This window comes from Mixophyes fleayi, chromosome 4, assembly GCF_038048845.1.
Source record: "Mixophyes fleayi isolate aMixFle1 chromosome 4, aMixFle1.hap1, whole genome shotgun sequence".
NCBI classification, from domain to species: domain Eukaryota; kingdom Metazoa; phylum Chordata; class Amphibia; order Anura; family Limnodynastidae; genus Mixophyes; species Mixophyes fleayi.
This window is the reverse complement of record NC_134405.1, coordinates 43,515,592-43,531,129: the sequence shown is the minus strand read 5'-3', so window position 1 is coordinate 43,531,129 and position 15,538 is coordinate 43,515,592. Positions and strand designations below refer to the sequence as shown.

The window sequence follows — 15,538 nt, the reverse complement described above, 5'->3', positions numbered from 1 at the left end:
AAAGGGATATCTACTAAGCTCAGCCGATATATACCTACACTGCAGTCTATATATCTATTTATTGCGTAAATTGTGTTTCTTCGGCCCACAAGTTCACATTTAGCGCAATGGTGTGACACCTTTTGATCTTCAAAGTAAGCAGCGGCGTCAAATTTGCCCCATAATGCTCTTTGTCAGCACGTCATGGATGTGTATGACGTCTATAACGTAGTGCGAATGGGAGCACGGTGGTTAACACTTCTGCCTCATAGCACTGGGGTCATGAGTTCGATTCCCGACCATGGCCTTATCTGTGTGGAGTTTGTATGTTCTCCCCGTGTTTGCGTGGGTTTCCTCCGGGTGCTCCGGTTTCCTCCCACACTCCAAAAAACATACTAGTAGGTTCATAGGCTGCAATCAAAATTGACCCTAGTCTGTGTCTGTCTCTGTGTGTCTATATTAGGGAATTTAGACTGTAAGCTCCAATGGGGCAGGGACTGATGTGAATGAGTTCTCTGTACTGCGCTGCGGAATCAGTGGCGCTATATAAATAAATCATGATGATGATGAGTGGGAGCCATTGTTAAAAACAGTCTTGCATTATATTATGCCAAAGGAATGTTGTGTCAAAAAAGTAAAAAAAACAAAAAATAGTTTGAAAAAAGGTTTAAAACGTTACTAAACTGCTGTAGCCAATATAAGTAATGACTTCATTGAAAGTAATGGACCTAATTAAAGTAATGGACACATAGAGCAAAATGGACCCATGGGAAATAGTTCTTTGTGTCTGGACTATGATAAATAGAGAATTAGGGCACGTTGCACCTGTTACATTGAGATTGCCTGCTTTGGTATGTGAACTGGAAAGGTGTGAAAAAGGTATTTACAGCGCCTGATAAATAGTTAAAAAAAATTATATATATATATATATATATATATATATATATATATATATATATATAATCACAGGTGGGTTAAACTAAGTTTTTCGCCCCTTCATACCTAGAGTGTCAGCCTGGTGTCACAGGTGCATTGAGGTTCTGCAGGTACACAGAGCTGTCACGTCACAGAACATTAAGGCATCACTGAGATGTATTTATAAACCTCTGGCATTAAAGAGCACTCTCTCCTTCCTCCCCTGAAGGGGTTAACAGGACTGGAGCAACCTTCTTATATAATAGGACCTCCGCCCTCCCGTGTAATCCATTTCCAGGACTTCTATCCCCTACTGCCCAGAGGAGGTGTGTACAGCCTGTGTGTGTGCGCCTCACTCTGCTAGGACTTTGCCAGTTCAGTCTGTGTGACTGCAGAAGAAGGAACTTTCTCCCCCTCTTTTTTTTTTTTTTTTTTTTAATATACTTCTGTCCCCGGGTGTACCGCGGAGGACCCCCATACACTCTATGCCCTCTAGAAGCCGGTCTGCCCTGTGGGTTCCAAGGACGCCCAGAATGCATTTTTCTTTCAGCGAGGAGGACATCAAGAAACACCGGCTGCTGAAGTCTGTGAGGTTGGTGTAGGCTGAGAATGTTGAATACAAGAAAGTTCATATTTCAGGGACATATGAAGAGGTGTCACTGTGTTTGTGGAGGTGACCCGGGGCAGAGCTGGTGGCTGGTGACTAAGTGATGGAACGGGGGGGAATTACACAGGATTCTACGTTGTCACCACAGGTGGGATAGGGACAGACTTGGTGTCTCCAGGATAATGATACGTTTCTCCTCCTGTGACGAGTGCAGACACACAGCCGAGTCAGTTATAATCTGGATTTCCCTGTACCGCTATTATAGTGTGATGAGCAGCGTACTAAATCAGTACGTCTTGCTATGCATCCTCTGTCGTGTGTAACTTCTAGGGGGTATATTTACTAAACTGCGGGTTTGAAAAAGTGGAGATGTTGCCTATAGCAACCAATCAGATTCTAGCTGTCATTTATTTAGTACATTCTACAAAGTGACAGTTAGAATCTGATTGGTTGCTATAGGCAACATCTCCAGTTTTTCAAACCCGCCGTTTAGTAAATATACCCCTAGGTCTTATCTGTCAAAGAAAAAGGAGAAATCCTTAGTAGAATATCATGTTCTGCAGAGCTTACACTCTAGCAAGCGGGGAACACTATTGTGATGGGTAAAATCGTGAGAACAAAATTAGGGATTATAAACACAGGGATAATAATTGATTATAGCTACTGATTCTAAGGAGAATCTGTGCTTTATTGTGTGTGTATATGGAACAGCTAGGACTATCTGTGACTATGTGTATACACACTTTCCTTGGAGTCTGTAGATGCGTGACTTGGTGTAAGTAAACCCAGCTCTCTATATTTATACAGTCACACAGAGATGTATATACATTGTCCTCTAGGCGACTCTTGTATAATATTAGTCTACACGTGTTTATCTTTATCTTAGGTTGTTGTCGCTTTCTGAATATGTTTTGTTCATTGTACGTGGGTATGTTGTATTTACTGTTATATAGGAATGAGAACCATCACATAGGTATACAGAGCCCACGATTTGTTATTTTTCAAAGACCATTTAGTTGGAGACTGACACAATACCATAAAGCTGTATGGCCCTCTTCTATAGAATAAAAGGAACCTACATAGACTATTTAAAGAGGGAGTTTTGCATGGTAAACTAGTAGTACTTTCAATTCATCAACATTCATCATCAACATTTATTTACATAGTGGCAGCAAATTCCGTAGCGCTTATGAAAATTGGTTAAACACAATGGATGAAACCTTTGAGTTGTCATTGCGCGCTAATCTCAGAGCTTCTCCTCAGCGCGGTCAAACGTACGTTCTAAGCGCTAAGTCTGAGTTTCCCTGGAACTTTGTTATATTTTCACCACACATCTAACGCTTCTCTGCACTGCAAGCCAATATGGAAAAATGATGTCACGCAAGCGTTGTGTCGGTGTGTACTGGCCTATTCACTTACATGATGTCTCAGACCATCCACTTTGAGAATGTGCATTAAAGGCTGTAAAGTAACGCACACATATAGCAGACCTTGAGATTGCAAATGTTTAGTTCTGCCTACAAATGTTTATAAAGTACGGCTATACATGTTTAACCAGTGCCCTCTGTGATTTATTGTGTTTAATTATTGTTAAATACACTGCTATTCCTGGTTACAATATAAAATACCCACTGTATCTGCCGGAAGTCTCTCTGAGGTGACGCTCGGCACAGGTTGGCATACAGGCACATACCCGCTCTGCCAGTCGTCGGTAAGGGCAGCCTGTATCTGAAACATGTCATTGGAGATGGTGTAAGATGGAGCGGGGCTCTCGTACACTATTTATATTATAGCCACCTGGCTTTAATAAAGGGTTATTTACAGCGTTGTGCCACAGTGATCTCTACCTGTGACCACGCCGTTCTGCCATTACACCCTGTATTGGTAACTTCGCAGTTTGTGGCATTGACGGTCTATGAATGAAGCTGGGATGACATCAGTTTATTCTGACGTGTGTCGGGGTGTTTGGGGAATGACTGGGAACATTTAAGGCCAAACTCTGCCAGAGAAACATGTAATATTTAAATGCCAAATGAGGGGAATATTTCTCAGAAGAATTTTGAACGTTTTGCTTGCAGCGATGTTCTCATTTGTAGGCTGGAAACTGGTTCATTCTTTTCTTATATTGTACTGTCGAATCCTTTACATACCGAGCGGAGCAGACATCTGGATATAATAGTGTCAATGAAGAGATGTAATCCCCACTTGCCAACTTTTTATCCCTCCGGGAGACTCCGGAGAGGGGGGTGAAGTGTGAGGACGGTAGGGGGCGGAGAGCTGCAAATCACATCACTTGGAAGTGGGCAGGATGCGGGAAAATGGCCTGGTCTCCCGGGAGTCCGGGAGACCTGCCCGGAATTCAGGAGAGTGGGCAACTATGATGTAATCCTCACAGCCTGACACATAGAGCCCCCTGTACAGTAAGCAACAAACGTAGATTTCCCCAATGGCATTGTGGGAAGGGGCGTAATGTTATCTGGCCTTTAGTCCCTTGAACCCGTTTCTCTCTGCTGAGTAGGAGATAACCACAGACGATCATGTCCACGGACCTGATTATCCAGTATATGAGGTTTTGTGTGTAGCTGTCGGGACCCTCTACGTCTCCGCCTGATGTCTCATTTACATTCCCTGAGATCTAGTAAAGCTGACCGACGCGTTTCTCAACTCTAGGGGTATATTTACTAAACTGCGGGTTTGAAAAAGTGGAGATGTTGCCTATAGCAACCAATCAGATTCTAGCTGTCATTTATTTAGTACATTCTACAACATGACAGCTAGAATCTGATTGGTTGCTATAAGCAACACCTCCACTTTTTCAAACTTGCAGTTTAGTAAATCTAGCCTCAAGAGTTGATCAGCTTCTTCTGCTTTGAGATGGATGAAAATCCTATCAACAATTAGATTAATACATGGTTGTACCAGGTATATGATGTGACTGCCGTAGACGTCGCTCACAGACCGCTTGGACTTGCATCTAATGTTTTATATACTAGTATAAGTAGTATAGTGACTATAGAGGCTGTATTTATGTCAGGTTTTGTTGTTGTTGTCACAGTACATTGTAAATCAGCAGTTGTCTCCACATATTGTGCACCTAGGCTCATGCCTCAGGTTCCCAGTGAGTAGGCAGCATTGTCCTGAATATTGGTTTAAACTACATAGCGGCAGCCTCCGCTCACTTCCCTACTCCTGCAGTTTGGGATGTTTGCACCACAGTAAAGGTCATTCACAAACATGCCAAAGTGAAACCTTGCAGTGCAAATATTGTTTTGTGATATTAGGCACTTTTTCTGCAAATGCACCGATGACATTTTGGCCAATCGATGGAAGGAATTGAGGTCATTCTTTACTAAGCATGAACCAAGTGTACAAGTCCACCCAGTTCAGACGTAGGTGGAGAGACCACATTTCATTTTACAGGACGGGATTGTTTAATCTATGTTTCTCTGTTTACTGGTAGGCACACAACCTTTTTCTCCCCGCAACAAGACTTTTCCTAGTCTCTATATCTATAACAAGCCACATTTTTAACCTTCCAGTTGTAAGTCCTAAAAGGAGGTTGTCAGTCCAAGTTTTTGGGTTTTGTAGATGATCCATAACAAGTCTGTTTTATGGATCCTTAGCTTACTAATTGGATAAATAAAAGTCTGATTGATTTTTTTTTTAATAATTGTTTTATTGTATGGGTTGAAACCTTCTGTTGAGACTCGGAGATTGTTAAACTATAATTATGCAGCACCTGGAGCTATTTGGGTGTGTTATCTAAAAAGAAGGTTCTTTAAGGAACGAACTAAAGGAATAAATGGCCCTTAAACTCCTGTTTCTACATCTGTTATTTAAGATTTAGATTACACCTTACTTAAACAATGTTCAGATGTTTTATGAACTGTCAGATTAATATAATGCTACGCACTTATCCTCTTGTCTATTAGTTTTATTTTACTTTCTTAGACTTTTTTTGGCTAATGACGGCACCATTCCTGTGTACCCAGGGCACCAATAGCAGCCAGAGACAAACAATGCCGACATACACTGGGGGGTATATTTACTAAACTTAGGGTTTGAAAAAGTGGAGATGTTGCCTATAGCAACCGATCATATTCTAACTGTCATTTTGTAGAATGTACTAAATAAGTGACAGTTAGATACTGATTGGTTGCTATAGGCAACATCTCCACTTTTTAAACCTGCAGTTTAGTAAATATACCCCTGGGAGTTTTCTTTCACAGATGCTCCCATTGGCTAATGTCCATGCCTGGTCTTTGGAGCTGACTGCTTAACAGGAAACATACCTTTGCTAGTTATGGATCCACCTAAATTAGCGATGGGTGGTCCAGCTGTACAGTCAGGGACAAAAATTTTGAAAATGACGCAAATATTATTTTTCCCAAACACTGCTGCCTCAGTTTTTATGATGGCAATTTGCATATATAGGTATTCCTCACTTAACAACCTACCCATTTAATGACCACTCAGAGTTACGACCAGGTTCTCCCTGGGTCCTCATTGTTATAATTGCTGCTGTTTGTAGAGCTTTACTGTACACATGTTTATTTTCTGTTATGCAGTGTTATGTAATGTAAAGCAAACTAACAAAATACAGTTTTCTTTAGTCTATTTCTTCATTCAGAATCAATAAAAATGATTACAATACATGTAGGTGCATATAACAGTACTGTACTCACTTAGCGACCAATTCGCTTAACGACCTAGTCGTAGGAACGGAACTAGGTCGTTAAGTGAGGAGTACCTGTACTCCAGAATGTCATGAAGTGTGATCAGATGAATTACAATTAATTTCAAAGTCCCTCTTTGCCATGCCAATGAACTTTATCCCAAAAACATTTCCACTGCATTTCAGCCCTGCCACAAAAGGACCAGCTGACATCAGGTCAGTGATTCTCTCGTTAAGACAGGTGAGAGTGTTGACAAGGACAAGGCTAGAGATCAGTCTGTCATGCTGATTGAGTTAGAATAACAGACTGGAAGCTTTAAAAGGAGTGTGGAGCTTGAAATCATTGTTCTTCCTCTGTTGACCATGGTTACCTGCAAGGAAACACATGCAGTCATCATTGCTTTGCACAAATAGGGCTTCACAGGCAAGGATATTGCTGCTAGTAAGATTTCACCGAAATCGACCATTTATCGGATCATCAAGAACTTCAAGGAGAGAGGTTCAATAGTTGTGAAGAAGCTTTGGGGTGCCCAAGCACCAGGACCATCTCCTAAAGTTCATTCAGCTGCGACATCGGGGCACCACCAGTGCAGAGCTTCCTCAGGAATGGCATCAGGCAGGTGTGAGTGCATCTGCATGCACAGTGAGGCAAAGTCTTTTGGAGGATGGCCTGGTGTCAAGTAAGCCAACAAAGAAGCCACTTCTCTCCAGGAAAAACATCAGGGACAGACTGATATTCTGCAAAAGGTACAGGAATTGGACTGCTGAGGACTGGGGTAAAATCATTTTCTCTGATGAATCCCCTTTCAGATTGTTTGCGGCATCTTGAAAAACGCTTGTCCAGAGAAGGAAAGTTGAACGCTAACATCAGTCCTGTGTCATGCCAACAGTAAAGCATCCTGAGACCATGTGAGATTCATGTGTTCGGTTGTTTCTCAGACAAGGGAGTGGGATCACTCACAATTTTGCCTAAGAACACAGCCATGAATAAAGAATGGAACCAAAACATCCTCCAAGAGCAACTTCTCCCAACCATCCAAGAACAGTTTGGTGACGAACAATGCCTTTTCCAGCATGATGGAGCACCTTGCCATAAGGCAAAAGTGATAACTAAGAGGCTCGGGGGGATCAAAACATCGAAATTTTGAGAACATGTGGTCAATCCTCAAGAGGCGGGTGGACAAACAAAAACCCACAAATTCTGACAAACTCCAAGTATTGATTAGGCAAGAATGGGCGGCCATCAGTCAGTATGTGGCCCAGAAGTTGATTGACAGCATGCCAGGGCGAATTGCAGAGGTTTTCAAAAAGAAGGGTCAACACTGCAAATATTGACTCTCTGCATAAACTTAAAATAATTGTCAATAAAAGCCTTTGACACTTATGACATGCTTGTAATCTTACTTCAGTATACCATAGTAACATCTGACAAAAAGGTCTAAAAACACTGAAGCAGGAAACTTTGTGAATCCAATACTTGTGTCATTGTCAAAACTTTTGGCCATGTCTTACTAAATGCACCTTCTCCACTCCTCATTTAAATAATCTCATCCTGAAAACTTGTTGCATGTGGCAGGTATGTTCATGCACCTGATCGGTACTCTGTACAGCCCCCTGATGAGGCTGATTCCATAGTCAGTGTTAGTGCAGTAAGCAGGTGACTGTACACACAGACCATAGAGGTCAGCCAAGGTCATCTTTTTATCTCATTTACAAACATGCCTAATAACGATTCTATAGGCAGCATTGTAACGTTGTTGCACATTGCGTCAATTTCAGGTCATACATGCTGCTATATCACAGTATTTATGGCCAGTATGATACGCACCTTGCTTGATGAATAAACTCTCCACATCTTGCTCACAGATATATGATCTGTTAACTTTTACAAATGTTTGTCTTTCTGTATTTTATTGCACTGTGACAATAAATGAACTTCTACCTTACCGGTCTATAGCTGCCTATGATATCCTTGCCTGTGTTCTGTATCCTGATGTCTGTGTATTAGGAGGAGGGGAGAGGTCAGTGTGTCCTGATGTCTGTGTATTAGGAGGAGGGGAGAGGTCTGTGTGTCCGGATGTCTATGTATTAGGAGGAGGGGAGAGGTCTGTGTCCGGATGTCTGTGTATTAGGAGGAGGGGAGAGGTCTGTGTCCTGATGTCTGTGTATTAGGAGGAGGGGAGAGGTCTGTGTCTTGGTGTCTCTGTATTAGGAGGAGGGGAGAGGTCTGTGTATTGGTTTCTATGTATTAGGAGGAGGGGGGAGGTCAGTGTGTCTTGATATCTGTGTATTAGGAGGAGGGGGGAGGTCAGTGTGTCCTGATGTCTGGGTATTAGGAGGAGGGGAGAGGTCAGTGTGTCCTGATGTCTGGGTATTAGGAGGAGGGGAGAGGTCAGTGTGTCCTGATGTCTGGGTATTAGGAGGAGGGGAGAGGTCAGTGTGTACTGATGTCTGTGTATTAGTAGGAGGGGAGAGGTCAGTGTGTACTGATGTCTGTGTATTAGGAGGAGGGGAGAGGTCAGTGTGTCCTGATGCCTGAGTATTAGGAGGAGGGGAGAGGTCTGTGTCGTGATGTCTGTGTATTAGGAGGAGAGGATAGGTCTGTATTATTGTGCTGCTGTTATTACGCTGGATACATTTAGGGAACCAGGAGGAGTCATGTTTACCACCTGCACTTAGTTTGTTGTTTGTGAGTTGTGCAGCTTCCATCCCTAGTAGCTACCATCATTTTCACCACTTGACGGCATGAATGGGCTCAATGAGAAGCAGCCAGTAGACCTCATCAGCGACCACCTTGGTATAGTAAGTGGAGACCCCTTTCTATAAATCTGTGGGTCTCCATCTTCATAAGACTGGGGAGGCTAATACCTTATTGGAACAGACCTGTGCATATATTTAATATACCGTAATGGAAATGTGTATGGTGCTGTATTTTTTCTGGGTATTAGGAGGAGGTATTTATCCTGTATCCTAGGAGATGAAGTGTATGTTCTGCATCCTCTGTATTAGGAAGGATAGAATTAGTCCTCTGTGGAAGTAGGGACAATATGAAATATTTACCTTATGTATTAAGAAGTGTGACTAGGGGGCAGGTAAGGTGTGTGCGACGTGTGGTTTAGTTGAAGTCGGTTTAGTATTTCCTGAGTACTAACAAGTGTGAAGTATATATACAGTAGTCTTGTTTTGAGGCTAACCTTGGAAATTGTTGATTTCTTCTGTAAAACAAGGACGAAATTGGAATTCTACAAAACAAGTCAGTAATTAACAGACCGTGTATAGCCCCATTTATATAACTGTGCAGAAAAACACTCGGTGGTACCGTCGTGCAATAAATATAGGTACTGAAACATTCACGTCACAAATAGTTGATTGACCATTAGTAAATCATATACAAATCTGAGCTTGTTAAAGAAGCATAAAATAAGTCCCATTGTACGGTGCTTCCTCCAGTAAGTGCCTGAGAGGATAGAGTGTCCCTCTGCACATTGTTCCAGGGACATAGGGTCAGCTCGGATGTCTGCCGTTACCAAAGTGAGCGGAACAGAAGGACCCCGCTCACCTTCTCATTTACAGCATACCTATAGCTTTATTCACTGTGGAAGCAGACATGGCGCTAAAATAATATAAAGGCACGAGGTACAATGGCTGCTTCTTAATACACAAGGCACTTAGGAACACAATGTGCCCAGGACAATCTTAACAACATTATGGGCCCCTGGGCAAAGCAGTGCACTAGGGCCCATATAATATATATATAAAATAACTTTTTTCTACACGTTATCACTCAGCGTCCCTTCAGCTAGTGAATCAAATCCCCCTTAACTTACCTTTCAATCGCCTTGTTCCCCGAATCTGATCCCCTTCTCTTCAGGTGACCGCAAAAGGTAAGTTTTATTTTTTGTTGTTTTGTTTTTTTACAGGATTTTTTATTTTCATCCTGCCTTGGGCCCCCTTGCCCGATGGGCCCCCGGGCACCTGCCCAGTGTGCCCAGTCGGAAAGACAGCCCTGAATGTGCCTCAGTCATGTCAATAGTTCCTAGTAAATTGAGTGGGTGAAACCTTCCAATTTCCCCGAGGTGCAGAGCTGCAGGAGTCTGTGTGCAACGACTGAGTCTATGGGGGGTATTCAATTGTTAGCGTTAACGAAAAAAAAACGAGCGCTCAAAAAATATTACTGTTTATACGGTAATATTGCGCGCGAAAAGCGTTAATACGGTACTTTACTCGCGGAATTACCGTATTAACGCTAAGATTTTTTTAGCGCTCGTTTTTTTTCGTTAACGCTAACAATTGAATACCCCCCTATATGTCCAGAAGTGCTCATGCTGCAAAGTATGAAGAACGTCTTATAGGACGATGGTCCCGAGCGCTGGCTGGGACGTCCTTCTGCTGCCGGAGAACCATCACCGTGGCTCTCACTACGTACCTGTCAGATCTGGTTATGTGGAACAAGATACTGAAACAGTCAAGAAAGTATGGATGTTGGGCATATGAAGCCATTCCAGATTTTACATGGTGCACAGGGCTTTATAGCCACTCAAAATTACATGAAACTGGCACCACCTTAATGGTGAACAAAAAGTAGTTTTCATGACATATTAACAAAGTCTCTTGATCTAAGGAAGCCACAAGTACATATTGGCATGTAGCATATTAGAATGTAAACCATTGTATTCAAGACATGTTTTAAACTATTTTTAAAGTCAGCCCAATGTCTCGTCACATTCTGTAATGATATGAGAGCTTAAGGAAGGTGGTCAATGGACAGACAAAATCGGATGAGATTTGTGTCCTTCTAGCAGAGTCTTGGTACTCAGTGTATGGCCAGTCTGACGCCATCAACGGGCGTATGGCCAGTGTGTCTGACGCCATCAACATGGGTATGGCCAGTGTGTCTGTCGCCATCAACGGGCGTATGGCCGGTGTGTCTGACGTCATCAACGGGCGTATGGCTAGTGTGTCTGATGCCATCAACGGGCGTATGGCCAGTGTGTCTGACGCCATCAACGGGCGTATGGCCAGTTTGTCTGACGCCATCAACGAGCGTATGGCCAGTGTGTCTGACGCCATCAACAGGGGTATGGCCGGTGTGTCTGACGCCATCAACGGGCGTATGGCCGGTGTGTCTGACGCCATCAACAGGGGTATGGCCGGTGTGTCTGATGCCATCAATGGGCGTATGGCCAGTGTGTCTGACGCCATCAACGGGCGTATGGCCGGTGTGTCTGACGCCATCAACAGGGGTATGGCCGGTGTGTCTGATGCCATCAATGGGCGTATGGCCAGTGTGTCTGACGCCATCAACGGGCGTATGGCCAGTGTGTCTGACGCCATCAACGGGCGTATGGCCAGTGTGTCTGACGCCATCAACGGGCGTATGGCCAGTGTGTCTGACGCCATCAACAGGGGTATGGCCAGTGTGTCTGACGCCATCAACGGGCGTATGGCCAGTTTGTCTGACGCCATCAACGGGAGTATGGCCAGTGTGTCTGACGCCATCAACAGGGGTATGGCCAGTTTGTCTGACGCCATCAACGGGCGTAAGGCCAGTGTGTCTGACGCCATCAACGGACGTATGGCCATTGTGTCTGACGCCATCAACGGGCGTATGGCCGGTTTGTCTGACGCCATCAACGGGCGTAAGGCCAGTGTGTCTGACGCCATCAACGGACGTATGGCCATTGTGTCTGACGCCATCAACGGGCGTATGGCCGGTTTGTCTGACGCCATCAACGGGCGTATGGCCAGTGTGTCTGACGCCATCAACGGGCGTATGGCCAGTGTGTCTGACGCCATCAACAGGGGTATGGCCAGTGTGTCTGACGCCATCAACGGGCGTATGGCCAGTGTGTCTGACGCCATCAACAGGGGTATGGCCAGTTTGTCTGACGCCATCAACGGGCGTAAGGCCAGTGTGTCTGACGCCATCAACGGACGTATGGCCATTGTGTCTGACGCCATCAACGGGCGTATGGCCAGTGTGTCTGACGCCATCAACGGGAGTATGGCCATTGTGTCTGACGCCATCAACGGGCGTATGGCCAGTGTGTCTGACGCCATCAACGGGCGTATGGCCATTGTGTCTGATGCCATCAATGGGCGTATGGCCGGTTTGTCTGACGCCATCAACAGGCGTATGGTCAGTTTGTCAGACAGATAATGTTCATTCAAAAATGCTTCCTCCTGCACCCTTATCGTTGTGATCTTTAGTTCAAATAGGCTACTAAAACGTACATATTTATAAAAGTTATTCTGTGTTATTTTATAACAGGCAATATTGAATGATTCCCCTTTTACTGCATATTCCGTCCCCTATTCCGTGGCTGATGTATAATAATAGTGCTGTCTACATACCCCCTGGTATCTTCCCCACAGGCTGTGTGTATCTTCCTTGTGGTGTGTCCTAATTAAAGCTTATGATGTAATTAGATCGATGTTGACAAAGGACATTTGACAATAAAAATTGATTATAACCGGGAGGGACGTGAGACATGTACAGCGGCCGAGAATCCTTTACCAAACACAGTGCATTTCTGTGCATGTCTGAGCTTAGACAGCAGGGAGGAATCAGGAGATCCTACTGAGAGGTATCTGGAGGAGAAGCAGATTATATACAGAGCAGGAAGAACTGTACTCTACAGAGATCACCGGTATAATACAGAGATGGAAGGAAGTAAATAATACACATAGGTACAATACGGGGGCATGAGAAACTGACATTACGGGGGCATGAGAAACTGCTGCTCAAAGGAATCTTGACCTGCAGAGCTTACACTCTAAATAATAAAGGACACATGCATGATACAAGGAAAGGAGGAACCACTGAGGGAAAAGGATACAAGTACATTACGGAGAGAGGAGAAAGTATTGAGAGGTGTTAAATTTTGTCCTGAGAGTTTACCTTGTAATTTACAGTCCACCTGTTTAATATAGATTGGGAGGATGAAGAGCCTGAACCGTAAAGAGCTTTATACTCTGCATGTGAAGGGCCATAGTCCAAGGCAGGCCTGTCCAACCTGTGGCCCTCCAGGTGTTGTGAAACTACAAGCCCCAGCATGCTTTGCCGGTAGACAAGCAGTTGATAGCTGGAAGGGCATGCTGGGACTTGTAGTTTCACAACACCTGGAGGGCCGCAGGTTGGACAGGCCTGGTCTAAGGCAAACAGATGCCACAGTACAGCAGAACCTCTAATATGCAGACAGGGACTACTGAGGAAACTGAATATTTTCATGCAGAGCTTACACTCTAAAGTACAAAGGACAGACCTAAATCGGATGAGTATTATTGTTTATTAATTTATAAGGTGCCACAGATTCGGTGGCGCTGGATACAAGAAGCAAGTCACAAGTAGCACAGATGAGTGTGAGCAATGCTATGGGGGCTCACACAGAGCGCAGCAGAAGAAGTGACCGGATGTACGAAGGAGTCAGACAGTAGACAGACATACGGGCAGCACAGTGGCTTAGTGAGTAGCACTTCTGCCTCACAGCACTGGGGTCATGAGTCCAGAAGTTTCTGAAGTTAAGATCCTTAATGAATCAGGCCCAAGGTCCTGACAGTAGAACACCTAAAAGAAGAACATGATACCAGCCTGACGTGGTCTCTTATTCTAAAACTGAATCACTGTTCTCCTGGCAGCTCCTAAAACGGGATAGTCCTATCCGTCATCACTGTCCTTAACCAAGCATGACAGCTATATACATGATTATTAGCCTTTTATAACGAAGTTACATGGAGCTATGACGTTTATTTGTCACTGGTTCAGTGACTTGTCATAGGTCACCAGAACACGACAGTGGTCTCCCAAGTTACAAAGTCATTACCCTCCCGCCATATATAGGCAGCACGGTGGCATAGTGGTTAGCACTTCTGCCTCACAGCACTGGGGTCATGAGTTCGATTCCCGACCATGGCCTTATCTGTGTGGAGTTTGTATGTTCTCCCCGTGTTTGTGTAGGTTTCCTTCCACACTCCAAAAACATACTGGTAGGTTAACTGGCTGCTATCAAATTGACCCTAGTCTGTGTGTATGTTAGAGAATTTAGACTGTAAGCTCCAATGGGACAGGGACTGACTTAATGTCAAAAATATTCTCTGTACAGCGCTGTGATATTGATGGCGCTATATAAATAAATGGTGATGATGATGTGGGACAATAGGTAGAGAGGACCCTGCCCATGAGAGCTAAGAGGGAGGGGTGGTGAGAGACAGCAGAACCAAGATCAAATTAAGGGGAGTCGATGGATAAGACGGTCAGGAGGTGGAATTGAGACAAGAGTCTCCTTTCATGCAAAGCTTACACTTTAATATACGGAGGACACAAGTACAATAAAGAGAAAACAATCTTCTACATATACAAAGGACATCGCTGCAATACAGAGGCAGGGTACCTGGTTTTCCAGAATTTACACAGTTATGAGACAGGTGCAGTTTGACAGAATAAAGGAAATGTTAAGTGGAATATGAGCATAACCTTGTTCTCCAGACAAGAGAGGAATGTACCATGTCTGCTTATTTTGGCTGGTATTTGACAATGTCCTTCGCACAGATCTGTGTTGGAAGTCATGAGATGTTACTTTCCCATCCACACCAATGCAGCACAATTCATACTATTGCTGGTAACTCTTCTCTGTAGACTTTTTGTAGGCACCCAATTTGCTGCAAGTTTTCTGCTATAATTATGCAGACGAGTAACGTATACAGCAGCAGTACTTATCCTAGAATGTCTTATCAAGACCTATATTATTTACAAAGCAATGAAAATGGCAAATTATTGAGGGGTCTATGTATCAAAGTGTGACAAGCCATTAAAACAGAGAAAATAGCGGTTTTCTCTGTTAAAATGGCCATCGCTAAATGTATGAAGGGCTTGTGGCAGGAGAAATCAAAGCGGCCCCAGCATGGTATATTTAAACGGTACTTAAATCATACTTGCCCGCTGCTCCAGAATGTCCGGAATTCCAGGTGGGACGCCCGGGAGAATGGGCAAGTCTCCCGCACCCTGCCCATTGGGAGCCTCAATCACATACTTGCCTACTTTCTCATAGCTCTTTCCGGGACAGGGCCTGACTGGAGGGCGGGAGGGGGCTGGGCGCGACCAAACGCGTCATTTTGGCCCCGCCCCCGCAACAAAACAGCATTTTTGTCGCCAAAATGCTGAGATTTACTACGAATCGCGTCATTTTGGGGTGCCAGTAGTGGGATGCGGAAGATTTGCCAGCTCTCCCGGGAGTCCGTGAGACTGACCCGAATTTCGGGAGTCTCCTGGACATTCCGGGAGAGTTGGCAAGTTTGCTCAATCACGCGATTCACAGTGAATCTCGTCATTTTGGTCCCGCCTCTTGGTTTTGTCATGGGGTGAG

The 15,538-nt window shown here is 44.2% G+C and overlaps 1 protein-coding gene across 4 annotated transcripts in view; it reads left to right on the top strand.

Annotated features, from left to right (window-relative positions):
• PDE4A (phosphodiesterase 4A) overlaps positions 1–15,538 on the top strand; it is a 237,722-nt gene that overhangs the window by 131,533 nt on the left and 90,651 nt on the right. Inside the window, exon 1 of one of the 4 annotated variants that reach the window (XM_075206829.1) lies at positions 1,275–1,486. The exons of the other annotated variants lie outside the window; for them this stretch is intronic. Coding sequence (XP_075062930.1) covers positions 1,380–1,486 — 107 coding nt within the window. The 5' untranslated portion in view covers positions 1,275–1,379. Of the gene's footprint in view, positions 1–1,274; positions 1,487–15,538 lie in introns of those variants that run through there. 4 annotated transcript variants of the gene reach the window in all.